At 38.5% G+C, this 27,629-nt stretch overlaps 1 protein-coding gene across 1 annotated transcript; it reads right to left on the minus strand.

Moving 5' to 3' along the window:
* Window positions 1-427: 427 nt before the first annotated feature.
* On the minus strand, window positions 428-27,181 carry LOC109286791 (vitellogenin-2-like). The gene is made up of 35 exons (XM_019501529.1): window positions 27,133-27,181; window positions 26,997-27,017; window positions 26,731-26,882; window positions 24,522-24,773; window positions 23,579-23,740; window positions 23,345-23,493; window positions 21,847-21,997; window positions 21,571-21,728; window positions 21,325-21,490; window positions 20,395-20,520; window positions 19,870-20,088; window positions 17,669-17,886; window positions 17,421-17,518; window positions 16,781-16,905; window positions 16,557-16,658; window positions 15,462-15,581; window positions 15,187-15,376; window positions 13,781-13,865; window positions 13,476-13,661; window positions 12,825-12,969; window positions 12,477-12,705; window positions 12,211-12,389; window positions 11,094-11,804; window positions 10,657-10,707; window positions 9,095-9,187; window positions 7,360-7,572; window positions 7,111-7,253; window positions 6,437-6,575; window positions 5,739-5,874; window positions 5,005-5,188; window positions 4,542-4,636; window positions 3,970-4,067; window positions 2,959-3,118; window positions 1,448-1,609; window positions 428-762 (listed from the first exon to the last, which is right to left on the minus strand). The coding sequence occupies exons 1-35, from the start codon at window positions 27,170-27,172 to the stop codon at window positions 650-652; spliced, it is 5,571 nt and encodes a 1,856-aa protein (XP_019357074.1). The 5' UTR covers window positions 27,173-27,181; the 3' UTR covers window positions 428-649.
* Between the last annotated feature and the right edge of the window lie 448 nt (window positions 27,182-27,629).

The raw sequence follows: 27,629 nt of genomic DNA on the forward strand, positions 1-27,629 counted from the left end.
ATTATGCCCAAACAAGCAGGCATAGTTTCATCTAAAGATAGCCATTTTATTACTGGCTACTGTTTAACTGAAATTCTGCTGGGTGGGATGCTTTTGAATCAATCAGCTAAACACGAAGGGTGAAAACCTATTTCTGCTGAAATCAATGAAAAAACTGACATGGATGTCACTAGGACCAGGATTTCACATGAAAGGTTCAGGAGTTGTTGGATGTAATTCTGCCCTCACTACTTCTGGTCTCACACTGATGTACCTCATTGACTTCTGTTAAGATGCTCTTGGTTCATGCTTATCTAACAGCAAAATGAGGCCCTTGGTATGCTGCAGTAAGGGGCAGAGTTACTCAGAATGGTGGAAGTGTGAGACAAGAAGCAGAACAGACCTCTTAATTTCTATATACAGTGAAATAAAGAAACCAGCATTTCTTTTTGAATGCAAAAATTTATTAGGAAATCAGATGTTTATGAATTTTCAGAAGTTTTACAATGATCACGTTGAACATTTCTTTAGATCAGCTTTAAGAAGATTCAATAGGACTTTAAACACTTAAATTAACAACTCTATGCTTGCCTAGGATGAATTTTCTGGCATCATAGAATAAAAATAAACACTCAAATTTCCGCATATGCTGAAATGTAGCCTTATATAACTAACAGTGAAGGTCCCTGCATGAACATGCGGTATGGGCTTCAACTACATCCTCTGTATCCTCAGACTTCTGGTCAAGCTTCGTCTGTCCTTCAAGCAGGTTGGAAACTGAATCTTGAAATTAAGTAAAAAAGGATGATAAGCAGAATTAGAGAGAGAATCATTTTATATGCATCAGACCGTATTCACTAATACACTGCACCTGACTTCTCATTGTCATGCACATTTCCTCTAAGTGAAGGTAAAGTAGGCATCACAAGAAACCCAAATGCAATCAATCAACAATTAAAATGCCCAATGATTATAATTTTCACTTACAATACTTCAGTTTAAATCAATTAATTTTTTTAGCAATGTCAAATTAAAAACTAAAAGAAAACTACCCTGTACATCCCAATATTCCTGAAATCTCACTTGCTATTTTGAAGGCCAGTTTATACCTGCTCCATCACTGACAAAACACTAATAATTTCAGTGGAAGCAGGACTGGGTCCAGAGACAGAAACTAATACAAACTAGATGACATGAAATACCCATTTAGCTATGTGTTTTAAATGTCATTCCTATGAAGAATGTTATAAAACCAAATCAGCATTTTGTCTTCCACTAAAGAAAGTCTCAGACACTCTGTATTAGAAATTAAGGGCCCTGCTTGCTAAAGTACTTACACACATGTATAACTTCAAGCATACAAGAAGTCCTACTGAAATCAATGCTTATGTCTGAGACCAAGTTGAATCAGAATCTACAGTGCTGACTATTAGGGAAGTTTCTGTACCTTAGGATTTTTTTGACTTACCAACTGGGACACAATGGAAGCCAACTGTGACTGGGGTAGTCTCAGTTGGTGTGCACCCTTTCACACAACGCAGCACAGGCTCAGTTGAATAGCATTTTGAGTCCTCCCCCTCAAGTCTAACTGTTTTTTCAAGTTTCACAAGTGAACGCTGTAGTTTACAAGCTGCAAAAAAAGAAAAAATACTTGTGTAAAACACTCAACATTTCTTCAAACTTCCCACTTGATAGTGATATTTCACAAATACCAAATGAACTGGCCCACCTAAGACTATATTTAAATCATATGTAAAACAATATCACTGACTACTTTCTTTTCCTTTAGTAAATCTGATGTGCATATGGATATAGGAAGCTGATTTCAGATGAAATTTTGAGTTACTTCTAGATGAATATGAAGAAATGCAACTGGATTCTTAATTAACATTAAAAGGGATAAATTGGCTCACTGAGTTAGTGTAAAACCTGAGTTTAATAGACAATAGAGCTCAGTCTTAAGTAGAAAAAAAAATCAGGTTGTGCCTAAATACAATAATCAATACAGAATGGTACAAATATCCTGGTCATTCTAATTAAATGCAGCTGCTTATGCATGAATCGATGTATAAAGATACATTCCCTGTTGCTTAAACAGATAGGTCTGATTTACGGTGATCAAAATAGTCTGCTATTGGACCTCAACCTAGTCCTGACTTTCCGTAAGTGTATGTTAAATAGAAGTATTATAGTGGGTAATTAGAGTGTCAAATCTTCGTTACAAAGGCAAATAAGAACATAAGGAAGAGAAAATTAGTAAGCAAATAAAAGTTGCCTATTCCTTACATTTCAATGATGGGATGATATGATTACAGTACACATAGCACATTATGTGTACACGCACTGTGTGTACACATCATTTACGCTGGCACATCAATCTGACAGGACTATATTTCTACGGCCTTGACAGAGACTAAAGATATAATCTCATTGATCCAAAACTTTTAATTGTTACTAATTGTGATTAGTATTGGTTGGGAAAGCAATGATGAAATACTGGTATTTCCACTGGAAGGTACAGATTTGAAACTGAAACAGCTTGTGGGAATTTGTCAACTTCAACAAAATTTTCAGTGGAAATGTTTTGGAAAAAAATGAAATAGAGCATTTTATTTCTTCTTCCATTTTGCCTGCCTTTATTTGTTTTGGTTCTGATATTTTTCTCTTGCTTCAGCTTCTAATTTTTTGTAACTTTTAAAATGTAATGATCTTGCTATGAATAGCATTGATATTGATATTACTGATGCCAATATTGTATATGGTTCAATTATCTAAACAAAACATCTGTAAGGCCTATTTAATGTTTCTGTATCAAAATATTATGGAAGTTTTAGTCTCCAAAATTATTTTGAAACGTCAGTTTCTTATAACAATTTGGGACACATTCTTTTTTAAAAATCTCAGAACTTCTTGCAAGATAGTAATTCAATTTTCTGACCAACTCTAGTAAATACCACAATATATTTATTGGATACATACTGCCAGCACAGGGGGCTTCTGACAGAATCCAGGAGTGAGCAAAGTTCACTGCATCTTTAGCTATGGATCCACTTGGTGTCCGATACTCCTCTTCATTCTCTGCATCATATTTTCCACAAATACCGCATGTTTTTCCAGCCATCCATAAAGCAACTTGAATCTTTGTTTAAAAAAAAACAAAACACAAAAGTTAATTCAAGTTCATATTTAAGAGATAATGTCAACAGAATAGAACTTTATTAGAGTGGTTTCCTGATATAAATTCAGAGGGAAATGAAATGTAATATAAAGTCACGATATTTATGTCTAAAGACCATGATATGTATTCATTTTCTGTAATAATAATTTTCCCATCATTTTCAAGGCATCTAACATAGTTTGGTACACTATGCCCTTTAGAAAAATCCCTGTGTCTAGTTTATTGATTGATGCTTAGTATTTTGTCTGATGGATGTTTTTATAATAGTTTAATTAGCAACTCCTAGACAGGACCATTTAGACAGCTTTTCTATTAGAATTTATAAAATATAATGTGCTTCTGCACGCGCACGCACACACACACACACACACACACACACACACACATATATAGAACAAGGATCCACTTTTCTGGCATCCAGGTTTCTGACTTCTCTTTGTTACTATGCTACTACCCCTGAGACTTATGGTACTGACCGATGTCTGTGAAGCATTTTAATATTATTGGATTAGAAGTACTATAGAAGAACAGGATGCTATGCTAACTAGAGGTTTTTATCTTGATTTTGCAGTTAGCTTTGCTAACCAAGACACTTACACCTATGCTAAAGTTCCATGTATTTTGACTAAGTGTGATTTCTGTATTCTGAGGGCAAGCTTGGTGACTTCATCAATAAATGACTTTATTTAGCTACAATAGTCTTATAATATGATTGGTCAGTACAGAGTCTAATTTGTCAAATTGTGGAATTTTATAAAACTTTCCACGGTATTTTGTAAACATAAAATCACTAACAGAGGAGAGATACATACCTTGAATTCATGTCCATCAAAATATAATTTATCAATGCCATAGTCTGGGGCTACAAGTGATAGTCCTTCCCCCTCACTGTTGACTGTTACAGAAGCACCTGTAATAAAGAAATACAAGTGAACTTTCTTCAGAGAAGGAAGTTATAAAACATACCAGAATTTTATAATTATATAAAAATGCTTTGTTCATCTTTATTTTTTTTCTGTTGGAGAAACAAAATACACTATAAAATGGCTTAGTGTTTGCATGTATGAAAGGTAAGAGTCCTAACAGTCACATTGTCTTCATTAATTTGTTACTATTTATTTCTCGGAAAAATAATGAAGCCTTTTAAAAGTTAATCTAATTCCCACATATTTTTGTAGCTATTTAAGGCCCTGTGTTTATAAACGCTGTTATGCAAAGATGTATTCTGAAATCTTCACTGGTCCTAAATTGAAAATAAAAGAATTTACTTCACGCAATATCATGGCTAAGCTAATGGAAATACCTCTATTGAAGTATTTCTTTTCTCCTCTGTTTCCCAACACATAATTTAAAAATGGAATAAAATGTACATTGTATCACCTACCAGAGTCAGTTGTATATGAGATGTTTGCTACCGGGGTTTCAACACCATTGACCCTGAGTTTGATAAGTCCACTTTCAGGATACACGTCCATTTCACTTTTAAAAGAAAGAAAATTAATTTATATCCTATTCTGATCATGTCCATGAACACTCTGTATATAAAATATGGTCTCTTACTAAACAGCACTGATTGTTTGCATTATCATATGCTTCAATTTTTCATCTTTATAAACACATCCCAGATACTTATAATATATACCTATATTATACATACTTAGATATAGGCTAATATTATACTCAATTTTCCTATGTATGTTATTCAGTATAAATGTGAGATAATTAAGGGAAACACTTATGCAACTTGGGTTTCAGATTCATCAATGTAATGATTCCACCTAAGCCTTTATTACATCTGGATGAGATAGTAGCTTTGCATTATCAACATAAGGCCAAGAATTACTTACTGATGACCAAGCTTGATATTAAGTTCTTTCAGGTCAGACTCTTCTGAGTTCTTTATCATTACCAGGAATTTCAGTTCTGGGCTACAATCCTGAGCCAAGATGTGATAGCAACTTGCAGGCATCGAGTAGTTAAATTCAACTCCATTGAAAGTTGTGATGTTGTCATCAGAAACTGAACACTGAGCTGGTAAAAAAAACAAGTCCCAAAACAAGTGAATATTTTCCTTTCCATAAGGGAGATCTATTTTAATGCCATGTCTTATTTTAAACTCCATAATGCAATGTGAGTGAGGCAATATGTATTTTTCTATAGGGATATTGAGTTTTCAGTACCCACAATCTCCATTATAGGTATGAAAAAAAATATAGCCTCACATCTTAGCAAAAGTTAGATTTTTGGCAATTAAAAGGCTATCTGGTCAGATTTTCCACAAATATATTCAGAGTTGGGTCCTGTATTTCCATGGAAGTCTATCTTGACTTCAGCCAATCTACTGGATCTGAAACAACAGCATCATGCACTTGAATGTGAGTAGTTCTTTGGAAAGTTTAAAATTATGGGATTTCTTTACAACATACAGTGGATTCCCTCCAGCTTGAAAGGATTTAACATTGCTGTGGGGAGTTAGTTATTTCTTAATGAAAGAAGGATAATCCCATGTAGATCTCAGAAAACATGAATTAGCAAGCAAGATTGTCACAGCTCCCGCCTCAGACGCTGATATACTGCTGACCTTTAAGAGTCTCAAGGATTGCAAACGGCGCTGCAGCAAAGACATTCCAGGAAGGAGACTGCACTTCTGAAGATGGTATGCTTGGCCCAAGAGGGAGGGGCACTGGGAGCCTGACTGCTCTGTCATAAATGATTATCTGAAAAGGAATAAGAAAACGAACTAAAAACAGAGTTGGGAGAGCTATTGACAGTAAATAAGCTATTGGTGATTTCAGTCTCTTTCTCTCTAAATTATTTGTAGATAGGCTGCGAAACAATTTCTGTGAACATAATTCAGGCAATCCACTGCCCATTAGCTACGCACTGTGACTACTGCTTTTACTATGCACTTAGGATATGCAGTCACTATTCAACTAAGCTATAAGAGATTATTTCTACTTTCTGAATGGATTACTTCCAAAAACAGAAGGAATTTCTAAGATGGCTGGCCAAACACTTTTGGAGCAATTACACATGCAAAATATATTTAGCATGAATATTCATAGAAATTCATTTTCTGTGAACAAAATGTCTCTGTATGAATATTCTTGGAAAGCAAATAAAAGGGTCACAAATAACCGCAGATCAGTTCGTTTTTCAAATCCTTTTTTTTTCTTTTTTTTTTGCAGAGTTGGCCTAGGTCTAATTTAAAAGTAAATATCTAGCCAAGCATTCTGTCAGGTGAGCTATGCGATTGCAAGGATTATACTTTATAGTTACATCAGGCAATTTGACGACAACATCACAAGTCCTTGGAGAAGTTAGAGCCACAGTCATCTTGGCCTGCCGAGAAGGATTTTTGTCTGTTTTTTCTGAGAAACCTAACATAAATGCAGTTCCAGGGATGAATGAGTAAAACCTTAAAAAGGAAAAAACACAGGTCAGTTGGAAGGTCCACACAGACTACAGATACTCAGATATTCCCTATGGACAGGAAGCACATGATGCAGACAGCTGACAATTCTTCTGGCAGAGCTGACCTATTCATTAGAGCACAGCTAATGAAACCACCTCAGATGCTTTCCGCACATGCACTCAGCCTCAGGTTAGCAGACACTGGGGTTGGAGAGATATAGATAGGGACAGGGATGCGAAGGGGAAGGTGCATGTCCATACTATGCTGTTATGTCAGTGTCAGCCACTACATGGTCCTTTAGGGGACACTGACAACTAGCCTGTAAATGAGAACAGTCCACAGGCTGCTCTAACCTGCACCAGAGCCCAGAGCAGATGTAAAGTCATCTGGAATAGCAGTAATGCCAAATGATCCCTGACAAGCTCCAACCTTGCCCCCTGCTCTACTGAACAATACCTCTGAACAACGGAGCACAGAATCTGGTCTTAAACACTGCAGAAGATGTACTATACAATACTGGAGATGACTGAAAACTTACCATTGTGCAATTGCCTTGACTCTTGAAGGAACTTTAGACCACTCTAGTTTCATCTGTACAGCTGGGTGATCAGCAAACCGACCAGTTACAATCTCTGTAGAAATTTTGTAGTCCCGACAATCCTTGCCCCATTTCAGATAAGCCTATGAGGAAGAGAAAAGCATTCATTTTTTTATTTTTTTATTTTTTTTTAGGTACACTGAAGATTGTTTGGGTATGTATGTAGCTGTGTAACATTTTGAGACTTACTGCTGCTTTGTGAGAAGTGATGACTGAAGCATCAGCACAGAGTTTCCATCTGCCTGATTCTGTGATGTTTGACACAAATACTTGTATCCTGGGTCTGCTGGAGTACCAATCTGAGTACAGCACAAGCTGGAAGCCTGCCAGCTTTTTATCATTTTGGACAGCACGAAGAATAACAGCCAGTACTGGTGATGTTTTGTCTCCCAAGAATTTAAGCTAAAAAAGGGGGAGCAGAATATATAATATGCCACATTATTATTAAGAAATCATTATAGAAATATTAACTTCATTTACGATTTAAATGTATGTAAGTATATGTATTTGTGTGTGTGCACATGTACAAGTGTGTGTGTGTGTGTGTGTGTGTAACATGCATCTACACACAGACATACACTGTATTCATATATATACACACACACACATATATACACACACACACATATATATATATACACACACACACACACACACACACACAAACACACACACACACACTGAGCAAAACTGGTCATTCTTTGCTAAAACCCCATTTGTTATCAATGGGCGCTCTAACAGAGTGAGGATTGAATAAGGGCTGTATGATTTAGAACACAGAATTAAAGTAAGTTTGTTTTCCTGTAAATGGATAGGGGGAAAGATCTCTGGCTATGTTAAATGAGTATGTGTTATATATACTATCTATTGGTAATATTCAGCACTGAGCTTTGGAGACCAGCTGTTTCTGTGTTTCCCTCTGTCTTTCCGTTTTTTATTTTAGAAGGCTATTGCAAGCTTTTGGGGTACAGGGACCACTTTCTTGTTTTTTGTTTGAAGAGCACCTAGTCCAATGAGATCCTGGTCCTAGGAGCTGCCACAAAACAAATACCGATATTAACCTCAGCAGATTAATCCTAATAAATGGTAATAATCAATGTTGTATTTAAGTAGCCCCAAGCCATTATTTAAAAAATTAGTAAATAATGTGCAGGTTACTTTGAGATGATCTACTGCAAATGACTATAAAGCAATAAGGCATACATTCAAATTACATGAGGCACAAGGAACTGAGGGGCTTCTAGCAAATTACATGTTAGATTAAAAGATTTATGCCAGAGTCCACCTCCAACACCTCTGGAAGATCCCACAGTTGGGTGGCTGCACCTCAGGCATGCACAAGTTCTCTAATGTTGCTCCATGCACAGAGGTCATGATCCATCTTTTTTTGTAGCTTTGCTACTCAAAGGATATAGGAACAAATAGTCCCAAGGCTTGGACCAGTGATTCTCAACCAGGGTGATGCCAGATCTTCTGATGGGAGATATGAGACATGGGGAGATAAGAAGATAAACATCATCTCAGGCTTCTCTCAGCCTGAATGATTCCCCGTCCTTACTGCCAGCCTGCTCTCAAAGGAGGCAACCACTGTAATCTATAAATCAGTTTTTGAGATTGGGTGCCACTCAATTCCCAAAAGCTATGGATGGGAGCCTTGAGTTTAGTGCAGAATCCCTCAAGTCCAGTTCAGGGTTCTTCAAATCACTGGCTTAGACTGTAGAAAGAGGCTCTTTGACATCTCTGCAATGTAAGGGAAGGAAGATTTCTTGCACAAAAATCTTCCCCCTGGCCCTGTCATTATACTGGCTCATTCACTCTATTTTTCCTTTCCCATTATACCAGCTGTGCAATAACTGCAAATCCATACAACTCTGCCAGTCTCAGGTATCCATACACTGTGTTTCTAGAAGACTAAGAGACTGACTTGGGAAGCTGCATTGGAGGTGTCTTCCATTGTAGAAGAACTGGAAGAGCTGCTGTTGCTAGTGCTGCCACCTGAAACGGTCTTCTTTGGGTACTGCAAATACAAAAGCAAACCACCCTGAACAGATCAATTGAATAAAGTTGTTCTAAATGACCCTGCAAAATACCCTCTGTAACAATCTTCTATTGATTTCCAGGAGGTTCTAATTAAGTGCTTATTGTCAATAAACTTTTATCCCAAGACTGAGTGGCTGAATTATTTCAAGTTATTTCAGTTTTTTTGTGATGTTTTTGTATGTAGCCTGCCAATCCTTGATTGTCCAAGTAGATTTTACTCTCCTAAACAAACAAAAAAATCTCATATTTGTAGATTTTAATGGTATTATTGCATACCTAAGTTATTCACATGCCAAGGCTTTTCAGATTTAGGTTCTAAATAAAATTTATTTTTGCTTTCTGTTTTTGAGGACATTTACACAGTGCATTCGGATTCAGATAGTGCCTCTGCTTTAATGGCTGTGACCACGGCAAAGAATTAAAACACCAAAAACAATTGCAACACAACGTCTCCACATAATGTGGGAGCAGCACTGACCTCATACAGGGCTGTCCAACCTCCGACTGGCTGAGAGCCACAGTAACCCCAGCTACACACTGATGGTCCACACACCCCTGGGCCACATGTTGCACCATGTGAACTCCCCCACTGCACTGCATGGACCCCTGGATGGGTGACTGCATCATGTTGCCCCTCCCTCAGCCACTCTGGCCCCCTGCCTCACAATCTAGTACACCAGCTCAGACACCACACCCGGTCCCTCCAAGGTCTCCAGCCATGGGATCCCTGAACTCCATAGGGTGCACCCAGGGGTGAGGTCATGCAGCAGAAGCAGAAGGAGTCCCTGGGACTCTGGCAACAACAGCAAAAGTGAAGGAGGTGTGAAAGGGGGGAGTGGTGCACAGACCAGAAGCCCAGGGGCTGCACATTAACCCCTCAGGGGCCACAGGCCTCCTGTCAGATAGCCCTGATGTAGTACATTTCTTTTGGGGAATTTGGAACCTGATCTCATAACACACCCGTTTCTGTAACCCGTTACCTTCCTGCTGACTGCTAGTGTGTGTGTGTGTGTGTGTCTTGATACACAAGGCCCCTAGGATACATCTTTTTCTAGATGTTTATCATGCCTTATTTCTCAGGTTAAAGCTATTGCTAGTGTAAATTGTCAACAGCTGTCACGGGCACCTTTGCCAGGCCTGTCACATTATGTAAACTTTTGATGGCAGATGCTTCACATGAGATTAGTGTAGTCTTGCACCTTGCCCTCCACTCCAGTAGAGTTCTGCACCCATTTTACACAGGCAGAAATGATTTCATGAGATGCATGGCAGGGGAGAATCTGGCCCTTTATCCTTCTATATTTTTTGTGGAATACAGTTATATATGTAGGCTTTATAAACACTGTAAGAAAAGGGCAGTCCTTTCTATACAAAGTCCATTGGGTTTTTGCCCTGCCTGTGCTGGGGAAAAGCCCATCACCAAATCCATAAGCAGAGAATGCTTACCTTCTGCCAGCGTGCCGACTTGAAGCGATACTGATAGATCTCTGGAAGCCCCTTTGGGGGGAGGGAGGAAAGTCAGAAGCAGGACATTTTAAAAGCCTTGTACTTCAAAAACAACAGTGGAAATAAAGAAATATTTCAGGAACATAATTTCAGCAATTCCATGCCTACTAGAAATTACTGGTAAACCAGCAAAATGTGGTTGCTCAGGTGGTCTTTAACAAGTGTTCAAAGTAGTGGAACTTCTGGAGGGGCTTTAAAGTGGAGGCTGCATATTGAAGATGGGCCCTTACTGCAGATCAGGCAGTATTTTACCACTGCATTCTGTTGTATTAATTCCTAATTTTCTGATTTTCAATGCAAAGTCACCTGACGTCAGTAATGGACGTCACACACGTCACCACCACCACTCCTTCTACTGAGCCATGTGAGCTCATTACCTGAACTTTAGAATCCCTGCTCTCACTACTGCTGCTGCTGCTCCCGCTGCTGCTGCTGCTGCTGTCACTGCTGCTGCTCCTGCTGCTGCTGCTGCTGTCACTGCTGCTGCTCCTGCTGCTGCTGCTGCTACTGCTGCTGCTGTCACTGCTGCTGCTACTGCTGCTGCTCTTACTGTTTGGACTTTTAGTACGCGGTCTTGAGAGATGCTTGCTTCCATGTAGCCCTGCCACACTGCTGCTGCTACTTTTGCTGCTGCTGCTGCTATCTTTGCTGCTGCTACTGCTGCTGCTGCTGCTATCTTTGCTGCTGCTGCTGCTGCTGCTGCTGCTGCTGCTATCTTTGCTGCTGCTGCTGCTGCTCTTACTGTTTGGACTCTTGGTACGTTGTCTTGATAGATGCCTGCTGCCAGGTGACCCTGTCACACCACTGCTGCTGCTGCTGCTGCTGCTGCTGCTGTCACTGCTGTCTTGGCTGCTGGTGGCACTACTGCTCTTTCTGCTTTTTGCATCTTTGTTCTTTGATTGCCAGGCTGTGGCACCCTCCTCTTTATTTTTTATCTTCTCACCAGCAGCAGAGGAGGAAGAAGAGGTGGCAGTAGAGGGGGAAGAGGATGAAAGAGATCTGTGCTTAGCGCTGGTTTCTGCCTGGAGGTGTGTGGTCTGGATCTTTTGTTTCTTCTGCTTCTTATGGCGGTGAGTTCTATTTCCAACCTGAAAGGAGAATTTCAAGAATGATGTTAGTGAGGGTGTACTTCACAAGAAACCCTTTCTATGTCTTACTCGGTAAATTTGCATTAGATTCCAAGCTACTCTACTGCCTTTATTTCAGGGAAACTCAACTTTATTGTGTTAATACCAACCAACATGCAGAGGGACAAAAAAAAAAACATGCCCATTTCTTTCAGCTACAATTCATGTCTCTGCAGCAGGCCAGGACCAGCGCTGTGCACCACTTACATCCCACTCAGGCTCTGGATAACTGCTTACTGATTCCTCATTTGAAACCGTATGGACCTAACTAAACCTGTTCTTGATTATCTATGCTAATTTTCTGTAATGTATTTTAAAACCACTGCTTCTGCATGAATGGGTTCCTTCCAGTCTGAAAATCAATTACCCTGAACACACTTTCAATTCCTAGGATCTTCTTCAGCTTAGCTTGAATCTCATCATCCGGAGATAAGTCCTCCTCCTCCTCCTCCGACTCTGGTGTTACCAACTGGATTACTTTGGAAGCTGCTTTGGATCCTGCCTGGATCTCTAGCTGGATTCTGTCAATGGCAGCATCTGTACGGACTAGACACCAGACACATGCATTAGGGAATATAATGCCTCAGCTGTACTAAGAAGGAGAGACATAAAATTATGCGTTCTATACAGTACCTGGTTTCATAACAAGTTCGCCACTACGTACTCCAATAAATTTGTACAGATACGTATTTTTCATGAAAGTGGCATCTCGTGTTTTTCTGTAAAAGCAGAGCTGGCAACCAAAACGAGACATCTTGATGCAAATGGCTTGTGCACGTGTTCTTCTTCCTGTACTGTGGTGAAGATCCTCTTCAGAACCATAGAAATATTTCTTAGATGGGATATCAGATACACCTCTCTGCTGCATCGAACACATGCATATCACAAGAAGAATTTTCACAGGCAAGAAGCACAAATATAGCCACATTTACTGCATGTAGAGTAAATATCTATATAGATATCTAAAAAGGAATTAGTTACCTTCCAGGAGGCTTCGTTTGAAGTTCTTTCTGATGATTTGAAAGGCTCCTCCAAGATATTTTTTACAGCATTTTCTGGAAGAACTGGTGTCTTCTTTTCTGCACCTGGTTCTCCTATATTTCTTGATACAGCAAAAGCTTCATGTCTGTCGGAATATTCATGAGATAATGTTTGAAAATGGCATAAAAGATCTTTTGGATTAACTGGAGCATGTGCCTGTACTGATCCGTAAAATAGAACTGTGCAGTTTTGAACACCAGAACAGATAACTAAATATTTATAAATATTTAGTTAAGTCAAAGAAGAAAATCATTCAATTCCTACACAAACATCAATTACTTGTGTTACTGTAGGTTGGAGTAAAGACCATAGATAAAACCTGAGACGCTTCTGAGTATCCAAATAGGAATCAAGTTTCTAAATGGTTTAGACGCTTTTTATTCTTTGTAAATGTTATGCCATGTTACAATCCCTCCTTCCCCCTAAATGTGCTATATTGAATAACTGGATGTTTAAGAAGGATGTTCATAAAGAGCTGCAATATAACTCTGAGTTACTGATATCCAAAATCATGTGAGACGATTGCATTGCTTAGTATTTTAGAAGATTCCACAATGCAATAGAAAGAATTTTAAGGAAATATAATCGTACCTGCCACTTATTATCTCAGTCTCCTCATGGCATGGAGTTGTTTCAAACTTAAAATTTCTCTCTTTCATGTCCAAGGTGGCATCAAATTTCACTGGAGTTCTTGCTTGCACTTTGGCCTGAATTTCAATAGTCGATTGGAAATACTCTGTATTGGTTCCCATCACTGCCACTGCTTGAGCATATAAACTGAAACAGAGTGAAGTAGCCATATATAAGCAGGCAGGTAGCACATATCTTTAAGAAATAGTATTTCTTTTTTCACAAAGGCCTCTACAGAGCTCAAAGCCATAAAACAGCTTCCTTACCTAGGGGTGATATCAGCACGGATTTGCATGCTGGATTCAGTCCACTGTGAAGGCCTAAAATCACCAGGGGACATCTTCACATTGACTATGGAAGACAGGAAACATTCAAAGATAAATAAATGAGAGATCTGAGTACAGACAAAAGTTCTTATGACAGATTATTAATAAAAATAGAACCATGGTAAAGACATGCTCTGAATGAAAAACTGGCTATTTAAAAAGACACTAAAACTTCTTATGAACAGCTATTCCTCAGACAGGAATTAATAGTTGGCAACCAGAGGGATGTGTGTCCTAGAACTTAGCCTAATTAATATTTTTATCCATGATCTGGCAAAGAAGCAGTGAGAAAGTTGGTGATTGCTAAATCACTTCAATGTGTAGAAGCCATATAAAATTGTAAGTATATGGCAGGTTGATAAGCAATCATAAGCTGATGCACACTGGTAGAAGATAGGTTCTGATTCTAGCCTCAGAAGCAACTCCCTCAAAGTCACTAGACTTTGAACTGTATGTAACCAGTGTAAGATGGATAAGCCCAAGGATTTATCTACCCTGAATTTAGAGGATAAAGATTATTTAGAAAGAAAATTAATATTATATATTAAGAAAATTAATATTATTTAGCCCCAAGAAGAAAAGCATAATGGGGTGGGTGGTGAGGACAGACTCATCCTAAACATTTATATGTAGTGTTATTCAAATATCTGGTTCTTTTACACTTTTTTTATCATCCAGAACAAGAGAGACCAGTCATTCAATGATGACAACACCAACCAAGTTCATAACAAAAAGGAAACGTCTTCTCAGCTACTGTGTAATCAACTTGTGAAATTCATTGTGGCAGCACAGGAGATAGTCAAGTAACAGTGTCTAATTTAAAACTCCCTTGCATAATTTTATGATCATTAACAGCCATTTTCCCCAGGCCACATTCAAACATGGTCTGCCCTAAAATGGAATTATGTCTATTTCTCCATCCTTTAACATCATTGATAATTGCATCTGACAGTGGGACAATCTTCAATATCTGTCTTGCTAAACAGGCAATAACTCCTGTTCATGCCTGCTCAGTCCCCATGGAATCCAGCCACTTCCATAGCAAAATCCTTTGACCAGGCTTTGATTAGTTCTGAACTTGACTACTGTAATCATCAACATATGTCTTGCACTTGCCATGCTCTTATCACATCCTCTTGGCCTTCAGTCTTTCCAAAATATGACTTCAGAAATCAAGTGCCTTTTCTCTTGTTTCAGCTACATTATGCCCAGGTCTCCTTCACATACTTTTTCTAACTGACTCCTCCTGACTTTTCTACAAAGATGCACCTTTTCCTATCTCTCTACTTACATACCTTTCCACTTGCTCTGATCCCATATAGCAACTCTTACAAAGCAAAGCTCACCATTTACTGCAGCACGTGCCAGAGCAGTACTATATAAGGCATATTCCAAAGGTAGACCGACAGTAGTAGGAATAATGTGTCGAATTTCTCCTGAGAACACTGGCTGAGTCCATTGGCCTGCAATGCCATTTCGGATTTGTTGGATTATTTTCTTCACCACTGCTTGCCTATCTGTTGGTTCCCTAAGAGTCTAGAATGGAACAGATACAACGCAGGTTAGGAAAAAGTAGACAATCTCTTCACATATTTCAGACAAAACTAGGGTTTGCTGATACCTTTGCAGCCTGCTCCAGGATATTCTTATTGATGTTAGTAAAGGCCAACTCTTGGCCAAATATTTTTAAATAGGCTGATAATAAAGGGTTTTCTGGAGGCAGCTCCTTCCATCCCAGCAGCTAGGAAACAAAGAAACAGTCACTGAATGTAATAGTTTGCAAACAAACCCTACAAAGAGCAACAAATTCCTACTGACTAAACCATATTTGGCCATTTTCTGTACTACAGTGTGGCTTTTCAGAGTTCCACACAATTCAAACGTCCACATGTGGCTTCCTATAGTGCTGTGTATGCTGATAGGGTAATCAGTCCAGTGCATAGGTCATCTCCTCACCCTCTGCATCATCCACATTTAAGATAACAGTAACAAGGCGACCTTTATCTGGAAAACGAAGAGCTCTTCTTGAAAGCAAAGCTAGTGTAAGGAGGGAAAGCAGAACCGGGGAGACCAAGCGAGAGCTGGACACCACCTGTGTTCTATGGAGCCCAATTCTAAAAGTGCCCCTTGTGCAGCCATATACATGGTGTTTGGGAAACAAGGCCACAATGCAAGGCTGCTGAAACTACTCCAGACATTAGAGGAGAATCCATCCCCTCCTATTCATCCCTCTGTGGATCTCGTTATTGAAGACGCTTAGGCTGACTGCAGAAGTTAATCTACTTGTCAAGGGAGTGTTTAACTGGCCCTAAGCCCCTTACTAAGCCTCAGGGGCAGGGCTAGAGGAGGTCCTGGGGGGCTATAGTCACCCCAAGATTCGCCTTAGCCCCCCCATAACCCCAAAAAGCCACCCCTCCACTGCACTGTACAAGCCCCCCACCACTTCCCTGGGCCACTGTCACCTGCCCTGTGCAGCTGAGCCCACCCCACTCCTGCCCACAGCCTGCAGAGGCACACAGCCTTAAGTAAGTATTGTTTAAAAAAAAAAAAAAAAAAGAATCAGTATGTTTGGCCAGAAAATGTATAGCACAACCCCACCCCAATTTTCTGTCTAGCCCATCTCAGCTCCCACACTTGGAAGAGGCTGGTCCTGCCCTCTGCACTTGGAAAATATAATAATTGACAACAGCTAAATATAAAGAACGAGAACACATACTGTCTTCCCAAGTTCCTTTATCTTTTTGTACATGGAATATTCAGCAAATGGAATGTTCTGTTTCCTTACAATATCCATGAGACCTTCCGCTCGGATGCCAACCTAACAAAAGAACAACGTTGTTCACAAGCCAGTAGAGTGATACAGTGAAAACATACCGAGTGAAGAAACAGAATAAGCAACATAAACTTTAATTGTTCGTTTATTGGCTTAAATATATTTACCTCTAGCAAATCAGCAATTGCACCATCATAGTGTACCCCCAAATTGGAGATTACAGATTGTGGAAACATTGTTTTTGGACTGTTCATAAGGTAGACATTTCCAATGGCACCAGCCCTATATTCATCTATAGTAAACAAAACCAAGACAAACATCATTTTATTGTTCTACTGGTCAAGCTGTAGAGGATACTGTCATTATGGTTTCTAGAATGTAGGTAAAAACGACTGTTAAAGTATTTTTATATAAGTGAGTGAACCATTCAATTCAATGAGATACTCAAAGGCACAAGTCTTCACAGAACTTGGGACAATTTCATACTAACAAATGCAGGGATGCCATAATTACCATGTGATCAAATGTGAATATTCAAAAGTGCACTTCACTGTAGCAAAAGGCATATCAGAAAATTAGGGAGTTTGTTAAATTATTTATAAAGACCGATGGTGTTCTTCATAAACAACAAATAAGCCTAACTTTGCAGGTTATCTTATAGAAACAATTAATAACGCTGGAAAGAAAGGACCCTCTGGGAAATAGTCTAAGTTGGAATTCGGAATGGTTTACATTATTTGTCCAAAAGACTTGAAAATGGTGTTTTGATGATGGAAACTCCCAATAAATTAAACTTCTTTTACTCACCGAAGTAAGTACTAAAACCCATAACCTTGCTGTAACGATAACTCAGTCTGTCAGGTTTAGGGCTCAGTAGCTTAAGGGCAATGTTACAAGCAGCTGATCTAAAAAAAAGGAAAGGGAGAGAGAACAATATACAGAAATATGCTAACCTTCACCACTGCACAGGGGTTCATTTCATACAATTCTCACTTATGAGAATGTCAAGGAAAACATTCCACACAGAAAAGAGATGGATTTACTTCTCTACTTACATATTGTACAGATATGGAGTCCTGCTTTTTGACAAAGCCTTCATGTGCGAATATACAAAGCTGGCCACTTGCAAATTGGTCTCTCTCAGTATCATATTAGCCATGGTTGTTATTAGAGGAAGAGCAGGTCTAGCTTCAAAGATGGCAACACAGGCCATCATTCGTACTTCAGGAGAAAGTGAGCGGTCCATAAAGATTCGGATGAGAATGTCCAGCCCCTGGACAGAGAAAACAGGATTCCATGTGTGACTATCAATAGCTAAGGTACACAGTCTCCCTTCAAGGTTCTTGTTTTATTTATATGAAAAAGCATGCACTGATAATTAAAGGAAACTAGAGTGTTAAGCATAATTTCTTTGTACTGCAGGAGCTGATGCACAAAGATGAAAGAAAAGTGTTGGGTCACAATTTGCAGAACCTAGGAAAAAGCCAGGAGTAATAAGACAAATATTAATCTTGGGAGCAACTTCCTTGGCTTGGTAAACTTGATCCACTTCATTCACTATCATTCAGATCACTTTAACAAATAACAGACCAGTGATAATGTGTTATTTATCTATCATAAATCCATTGATTCTAATGAGAATCACAAGGAAAAAAAGGCTGTCTAAACCAGGGGTGGCCAACTAGTGGCATATGTGCCCAAGTGGCAGGCACAGCCATGTCTCATGTCAGATCCAGCAAGGAGCAGAGAGAACTGTAGCAGATAGGTCAGGGACTAGAGGAGAGCAACTGATGCAGCAGACAGGGCAGGGAGGAGAGAGCAAAGCAACAGCTTAGGCAGCGGAAAGAGTGGCACTCCTGCCAAAAAAGTTGGCCCCCACTGGTCTAGATGGTCTAAACCATCTCAACGGAGTATTTGTCTAACATCCTCTTAAAAACAGATAATCTGTTCCAGTGTTTAGCCACCCTTATCATAAGAAAGCTCCTCTTCCTAATATACAACCTAAATTCCCCTTGTTGCAGTTTTAAGATCACTACTTCTTGTCCTGTCCCCCATGACAACAGAGCATAGTCTATTTCCGTTCTCTTTATCACCACCCTTCAAATATTTGAAGACTGTTCTCAGATCCTCTCAGTTTCTCTTCTCCAGACTAAATAATCCATTTCTCCAACCTTTCCTTTAAGTCATTGTACCTAGACTGCTAGACTGCAACTTTTGTTGCTCTCACCAGTGCTGAAGAGTGGAAGAATCACTTCCCTCAACTTGCAGTTCACTATCCTTTTAGTAAAATCCAGTACGCTACAGGCTTTTTTTCAACAATAGCAAACTGCTGACTCATATTCAGCTTGCAGTCCGCTATAACCCCTAGGTCTTTTTCTTCATTACTGAAGCCTAATGAGTCAGTCTCTGATATGTTTGGCTGTTCCATCCCAAGTGCAATACTTCTAAATTTGCTCTTATTACATTTTATTCAATTAGACCATTTAAATCTATTTAGATTGCTCCTGTTTATCAAGGTAATTCTGAATCCTAATCCTACTCTCCCAGGTCTCTGCAACTCCACCCATCTTGCAATGATTTGCAAATTTACTAAGTGTGCACTCAAACCCATCCTCCAAGTCATTAAGGAAGATATTAAATACTAGCCCCAAGACAGACTCCAAGGGAACCCCACTTGACACTTCCCAAATAAATGTCAAGCCATTGAAAACTACTCTTTGAGAATGATAGTCCTACCCATTATAAATCTTTCCCAGCTAGCCATCAAGCCATTGAGAACCACTCTTTGAGAATGATGGCCTTACCCATTATATATCTGCCCTATAAGTACTTTGAACTAGACAGTGGGGTCCAAACTTTTTGGGAGGCATGCCACAAATTAAGTCCTACACCCTCGCTAAGTGCCACTTTTCCTGTCCAATCTGCTCCTCTACCATCTTCCCCCTGCCCTGTACTCCCTGACCTATTTGTTGCTTTGCTTCCTGCTCCAGGCCATATCTGCAGCTGTGCTCCCTGCCCCCTGCCCAATCTCCTGTATGCCGCACTTGTGGCATGCATGCTTCACATTGGCCACCCTCTAGACCATATTAACTTTAGCTTACTAAAGTCATGAGAGTCAATGTCAAAAGTTGTTAAAGTAGAAGCATATCACATTCATTATTTTACTGGCGTCCACTAAACCGTTCACTTGATCATAGAAGGAAGTAATGACTTGCTCTCAAGAAATTCATGTTCTCGATCTCCTTCATAAACTTACTTGTTTGAAGTCCTTCCGGACTATTTTCCTTAAGGCCATCACAGCATCAACCTGAACATAGACTGGGATATCAGAAGCACTAGATGAAAACACGGGCAGGAACTTGAGGATGCGCTTGATGCTGGCTGGTTCTCCTGCATTGCCAATGGCTTTCAAAGCCAAAGTCATATCTTCCTCACGGCCCCTGCTGAGCGCCTCAGTAGCTAGGTCATGGAGGGGCTGAAAACAAAGCACAATTCAGTACTTTCTTATTTTCATACAGAAAGTCTTATAAAAATTACTATAATGGAACTGAAACTATAAACATTACTCAGTGATGACTCCCTCAGAACTTACTTTACATGAAGGAGTTATGCCAAAGGTAAAGGTGAAATTGGCTACTAAGGGAGAGTACAAAAGAAATATATACTATTTAAATTAATGTTATTATCATGGATCTTGTCAGTATTTACTAAGGAAAAATGATCAGATCCTAATGCATTGTTATCCTTATTTTTAAAAAAATCTGAAATTAAAACTACTTACCTGAAGGACTTCACTAGGGCAAGATGAAGACACAGAATAACATCTGTTTACCAGGGAACCATATCCCAGGTAAGCAAACTTGCGAAGTGTGGGATTTCTCTGAATTCGGGAAGCAGTCACTAGATCCTGGAGAAAGGAGAGAGACATTTCTTTAAATTAATATTTAAAGAACATTCATATTGCCAGTCAGACCAGGACAATTATTGAGATTCTCCTAGGAAAGTGTTTTAAGAATGATCATCATTCCTTCTCAATCAAATAAATCAAGCCAGGAAACATTTAATATACAAACTTGAATCAGATCTCACTTAAATAGCACTATGATGATTCCTATCAGCTAAGAATCTGACCTAACAAATAAAGAGTTACAAACAGAAGTCGATCTAGAGATTAATTTTGTTGGAGAAGCCTGCAGTTGTTCATTGTATTAGCGAGTCATTTTGACTTCACATGCTGTGTAATAGGATTATTGATAAAAGAAACCCTACTAGACAATAAATATTTGTACTAATAGTGCAGTAAAAATCTTGATGCTTCCAACTGGATAGTATTTTTACCTGCAATTCTATCATAATATTCCCAGGTCTAGAAATGTTATGTAATTACTCTGTATTGGAAATTGTAATGCTTAAAAAGCTATTAAAATAATGTGACATGTCCATCACCATTACTGTTTAGAATTAACAGATAAAAGTGAACTTTGACTTGCTGGCAAAAGAAAATAAAATGTGAGATCTGACAAAATGAAACTCAGGTTTTTAAAGTCTGCAGAACAAATATATGTATTTTCCATTCCTCCTCTTACACAGGTAGTAGCCATGGGTATTAATAGAGTTATCCTGATACAAAACACCAGTGTGAGACGAGAACCTAATCTGTAACATATTCTATGAACACTAGCTGTCCTCAGTCATCATAAATTGTACTTACTGCTGCTATGGGCATTATATGCTCATCAGCTTTTATTAAATGGAGAGTAACAGAAACAGTCAGAAGTGTCTCAATGTAGTTAAGGTCATCACTGCGAAGTCTTGCTTTGATGAACTTTACTGTATCCACAGTGCCTGCTGCAGAAATTGCACTCAGCAACCATCGCCTGCAAAATATTCTTAAAATTAGCTCTTGTGCTCCTTGAACAAAAAATGGTGATTGGGCATGACAAAGTCAATCAATTACCTGTAGCGAGGTCTGTCTGAAAATTGCTTCCAAAGAGAGTCAAAGTTATCTACAGTTGCTACCCGAGACAGCTGGATGAGCTCTAAAAACCTGTATGCAACATCTGAGTGGAAGTCCTGCTGGTTGTACTGGACTATGTGTTGCAAGGTTTCCACTATCTGTGACAAACCAGAAGACAGAGAGAATGTACTATGTTCATTTACTTAGAGTGCATAATAATATTATGATCTTTTCTTAGCTTTATTATTAGTAAAATAAAAGTTAAGACTTCTATACCCGTTGCTCAGGGTTTCTCATCTTAATTAGCTGAATTGGCATCTGTGGTAGTACTGGTGGGAAATCATAACGAAGGCTTCCACTATTTTGCAGCCGAAGTTCAGCAGGGCTCACTTGTTCACTTCTCACTTCAATTAAGCTCAGTTCTTGTCTAAAAGGAAATAAAGAGAAATTGGTGTGTACATCTAAGAAATAAACGGTGTAACTGCATCCATCTGCTTCGATTTGTACAGTGATACTGTTTCAACATCTTATCTTTTTTTCTTGTTGCAGCAAGGAAATTTTGTTAAAATAAGGCCTTATCATTGGGACAGAATATTACGAGAGGATAATGGTTATCTACAGTGAGTTAAATACTGAACTGTTATTCCTGAAGGCAAGAAAAACTGAACCTATGATTGCCACTCTAGCTTGTTGGTAGCTAGGTTTCAGCTGAATTATGTGTGCACAGTTCTGGGCCCCAAATTTGATGAAGGTTGTAGAGAAACTAAAGAGGATTCAAAGGCAAGCAGCAGAGTTGATAAGAAGGTCTGGAATATAAGCCCTAGTAGGAAAGGTTGAGAGAACTGGGTGTTTGTTGTTAGGAGAAAAGGAAATTAAGGGAGAACAAAATGGCAGTTTCCAGCACTGCCATAAAAGGGGAACAACAGTAGCCACAGAGAGCAAGACACAAAGCAGTAAGTTTAAACTGAGAAAAAGCAGATTTAAATTAAATCTCAGAAAAAATCCTTATTGTATGAACAGTAGAAGAATGGAACAAGGTGCCCACAGAAGTTGTGGAATCTCCTCCTTTGGAGGCTTTCAAGGAAAGCCTGGAGAAGTATCTGTAAGGAATGACTTAGGAGAAGCACATCCTGAATTTTACAAAGGACTGGACTAGTTGACTGCTGATGTTGACCGCTGACTAGTTGACCGCTGCCACCTGAGGCGGTTCAAGCACCCACTCTGAACGCCTTCAAGACACATTTGGATGCTTATCTTGCTGGGATCCTATGATTCCTGCTGACTTCCTGCCCCTGGGGCAGGGGGCTGGACTCGATGGTCCTCCGGGGTGCCTTCCAGTCCAAATGTCTATGAATTTATGATGTCCCTTCCAACCTAATTATTTTGTGATTCTAATACGATGTGCAAAACTGTTTTATTTCTTTTACCAGATAATATATGTGGATGTATCACATTTACTTTGACTCCCCATGTCACTGCTATAAAGTAGTACCCAGTGGAATCACTTTTGAAATATTACATTCTGAGGGGTTTAAGAAACAACTGTTTATTCTCCTTCCTTCTCATTTAAAATACAATGCAAAGTTCAGTTTTAATATAACAAAATAGTTATTAGCCCAACATTCCCAAAACTTTTGGGGGAACTTCCTCCTCCCATATTATGAACATCTGCAACTTTACCCAGCTGCCATTGAAGCTAACTTCCATTTATTTAAGCTGCAGGAAGGATTGAACTGAGTGGCCTTAAATTTTCTTTTTAGCTGCTTAGGCCTACCTTGCTTCCGTAACAGCAACACCAGCAGGTTCATTGAATGGGGAGATCTGATACACCTGCTGGGACATAGCTTCTGTGATCAGGGCACCGCGTTCTGCATATTTCAGTTTGTAGGTGAATGCAGCAGTTCCTTTTATGATCTTTTCTTTCTATAAATGTAAAGAGATTCATCTAGTGAATGGGAATAAATGATTTTACCCATTTCCATAGAAAACCTATACATAGTATGCATACCATTGGAAAACCAGGAAAAGGATAGATGTAAGACATCCCAATGTTCTTCATCACTTTATCCTGGCAATTGCTTAGGTCTCTGGTTTTAGTAATAGAGACTCTGTTATTCCTCCTGTCTTCCTGGATGACATACCTTGTGTGGCAGATGCCTTCAATTCCAGCCTACAGAGATGATAGAAAATAATTAGGCTTCTTACTCATAGCAAGTCTCCTTCGAATGAGAATAAGAGTTTTCCACTAAAATAAGAATCTAAATGAAAAGTAAGATTACTAAGAATGTAAAGAAGCCATTTCTTGATGGGCTGTTAAATTTTGCTTGCATTATTCACCTGACTGATCCCACTAAAATAAATAGGAAAACTCAAATGAATAAGAGCTGCAGGATTGACATTCAAAAGTTAGAAAGTAATAAGCTAATCAACACTGTCAGTCCAATGAACACTAATAGATTAACTCAAATAAAGCTAATTGAGGATCGTGAGCAATAAACACATCTCTAGATCTGATAATTATATAAGAATCAATAAATTATAAAGATAATTTATTGGGATGTCTAGCAAAAACACCAATTTTCATACTTGACATTTCTTTCATGCAAATAAATGTGAATGACAGACTTTGCTTGTTGACTGATATATGAAACAAGATTCTAAATCAGTGGAGGCAACTTTTGGCAGAAGCGCCACAAATCAGTCGTGTACGCTCCCCAAGTGCTATTCCAATCCCTTTCCCTGACCCATCTGCTGCTTTGCTTTTTGCACCGTGCTCTATCTGATACCATGCATCTGACCACTCCCCAATCTGCCATGTACCACAGATAGAGGCTGCCTGTACCACTTGTGGCACTCATGCCTCATGTTGGTCACCCTTTTTATAACTGAATAAAAAACATTTCAAACAAAATTGTGTTAGCTTCTTGAAACAAACTGGCAAAGAAACAAACCTCTTGTAAGTCATACACATTTTGTGACTTCTTGATGGTAATATGCATCATGTTCAGAATCCCTCTCACTATGTTAATACACATGACAGGACAATCTTCTGGGGCATAAACATTGCCAATCCGTCCACTATTGTATTCAAATTTAAAGGGCCGGGTCAAACATGAAGTGATTATCTGGGTGAGTTTGGAAGATCGAGTGAATGGATCTCTCGGCCAGATTCCGTTGTATTCCTCCAGCTGCGGCGATCGGACCTGTAAACAAAATTTACAAATATATTTGTCCTAATTCTGCAGATAAAAATAGTTGTTAAAGGATGTGCGGTATATATAATGTAAGCAGGAAAACAACTAACATAGGTACATAGAGTCTATTCTGAACATAGGCTTAGATGTTGATACACTTACAGAACCTAATTTCCTTCTCTTTCTCTTACACTGATATAAAACCAGTACAAATCCCTTGAATCAAGCTCACAGAGTATATTCTACAAGGGGACAGCTAACAACATTTGTATTACCTCTTAAAAATATTCCTTAATCTATTTACATCACATTTAAACCTGAATTTGAAATAAAAGCTAGGGTAGATTTTTATTTTTACATCATGAATAATTCTACTATACAACGTAAAATAATTTTAGGACAGTACTTCATCAGCACTTTCCTAAGTATAGTAATGTTCCTGCTGAGTTCCCAGCGGGAACATGACCTTTGCCTGAGCATTGAATAAATAAAGATTGTTGAGCTGAGAATTTAAAAAAACCCAGAAAATAATTGAACATTTTCCTTCCAATACTTCCTACCCAGCATTTTCAGGGGTTATGAAAATTATACTGCCTGTGTCTAAAAGCTAAGGATAAAGTTATAGAATACAGCATTAATTTCAGTTTATAAATAAATAAGTGATAATATTAAAATAAATAGTTAAGTATATTGATACTATAAATTAAATGGATTAGACTCCCTCTCCACTAGAACTGTATCATTTTTCAGTATACAAACCAAAATGAAAAACCAAAAAAAAAAATAAAAAATACTGCTTCAGGTCAATTGAAACAATTAATAATTATTACCTAATTAGTAAAATAATAAAGTCAACATAAATAATATTAATTAATAAAATAACTGAGAATTATTTAAGATTAACTGGAGCTAAGTTTTGAATCATAATGTTGTTTTTAAGGAAAAGGTTGAAATTTTTCAACTTTTCCAACATTAAAAAAAATGGCCAAAACAGTCTTGATAACTTCACCACATTTTGTGAATTATTCAAGTTTACCTTGGGCACGTCTACACCAGATGCTACTGCACAGTGGTTACTGTGCATTTATTTAGTACTTGTATAAGCAAATGCTGTGCATTGTATAAGCAAGTGCTAAACAAATGCACAGTAACCGGAATTACTGTGCAGTACTGCCGGCAAATGTCTTTTAAGTGACGCAAAAGCCTAAAACCACTGCACAGTAGCATCTTGACAGTTGTTGCCGCATGACGCTACTGTGCAGTAGTATCAGGCTACTGCACAGTCAGCAGCTTTGTAAACCCATCCCTTAAAATACATTAATGAATTTATTTATTAAGGGTTAAATTCTGTTGATGGGAATTTTACTATTGACTTCAGTGGGGCAAGGTTTCACTTCTCTCTCTACAGATACGCTATTGATTTGCACAAATATTGAATTAATTTAGATATTGCTTTTTGGTATTTTCAGTTTTTTCAAACCTGCAAATTAAGCTCTACATGGACAGGTCCTATGTTAGCCATTTAACTGTAAGGTAACCATTATACAGATCTTCATTTTGATTATTATATTTAAATTTAGATCTTGCTTCTAGTAGCATCTGTGGGTATTTGGATCATGGATAACTGCAGGATCAAAATCCCAAGGAGTAGGATCAGGCCCCTTGTGTTGTAAGCCAATATTCTAAAAATTACTAATTTTTGTTGTCCTTTTTTGGGGGTGGCAGGCATCTACTCTCTCAATAATCGCAGACTAGTGAGGAGTTTCAAGCTCAGCATCCAAAACTTCAAGGTGCCCTGAAAAAGACAAGTCACTCTGGAAAACCTTGCTGTAACTCAAGTAATTCTCTAAATCTACAAAGCTCTTTAAAAAGTCTGCACCGATATTTTCCTGCAACTGCCTAAAACAAAGTACAGCTACTTGAGCCTAATTTGCTAGCCAATGCTGCCTTGAAAATAGGTGCATACCTTGAGGATGTAAGCATTATCTGATAATGCACTAATCTCTAGTTTGCTGGTCATTCGTATCCCAGTCTTTGCCAAACCACGTTCTTGCAGTCCATGCATAATACGGCTTTCATAGTTGTACACATAGGTTTTGCTTTTACTAAAGTCGGGGTCTGTGGGAAGCAAGACAAACATACGTTTTCACTGACGGCTCTGAAGACATTCTATTTAATAATCACTGCCAAAAAGGCACAAGATGAAATTTATTTAGCAAAATATAGACTTACCAATGTCGTATTTCTGGCTCCCTGTAAAAAGAAATCAAATGGACGCATGACTAATAGAAATGTACTTTAAATTCAATTGTTGATTCACTTATAAAAAGTAAGGAAAGGTTAATGGAAAAGGGAAAAGTAAACTTACCCACTAGGGTGAGTACTAGTGCTAATATGATTCCCCTCATAGTGAAGGTGAATGAAATCCTCCTGGGCCTTACTAGACTTTTATAGAAGTGCAATGAGGAACACGTGGTTACTGCTGGGCTGTATTTCGCTGAATTTTCAAATTTTTATCAGTTAATGCAAACACATCTCTTTTTGCAACCATACTGATTTTTTGTATTGAATAAAGGTAATTGCTGGCACATTGCTTGCAAGGATCATGGTAACTTTCTTAAATAACACATTTTAACATGCCGTTAACTTTCCCTGAAGCCAATTAAAACAAATCAAAAGAAATACAATCCATTACTTCATTTTGCCAGATGTATTCATAGCTGCTTCCTGGCATTTAGTTCTACCACAGATTAGGATGACTTTGCCCTGGTTATTCTGACCTGGCATTAGGCACAAAATGTTGCCTAAGTGACTCAGTTAACAAAAATGTAATAACTGCCGCCTCAGTACTTTTTTTTTTTTTTT

The sequence above is a fragment of the Gavialis gangeticus genome, unplaced genomic scaffold (assembly GCF_001723915.1).
Source record: "Gavialis gangeticus isolate Ggan-Ray unplaced genomic scaffold, GavGan_comp1, whole genome shotgun sequence".
NCBI classification, from domain to species: Eukaryota; Metazoa; Chordata; order Crocodylia; family Gavialidae; genus Gavialis; species Gavialis gangeticus.

What these genes read in the sequence shown, in the direction of transcription:
- LOC109286791 (XM_019501529.1), bottom strand. Translation starts at nt 27,172, where the DNA reads ATGAGGGGAATCATATTAGCACTAGTACTCACCCTAGTGG. An exon ending in TGAGAAACCCTGAGCAACGG is followed by an intron (nt 21,729 to 21,846) that starts GTATAGAAGTCT and finishes GGTTTGTCACAG; the next exon opens with ATAGTGGAAACCTTGCAACA. An exon ending in TTGTCGTCAAATTGCCTGAT is followed by an intron (nt 5,875 to 6,436) that starts GTAACTATAAAG and finishes ATTCCTTTTCAG; the next exon opens with ATAATCATTTATGACAGAGC.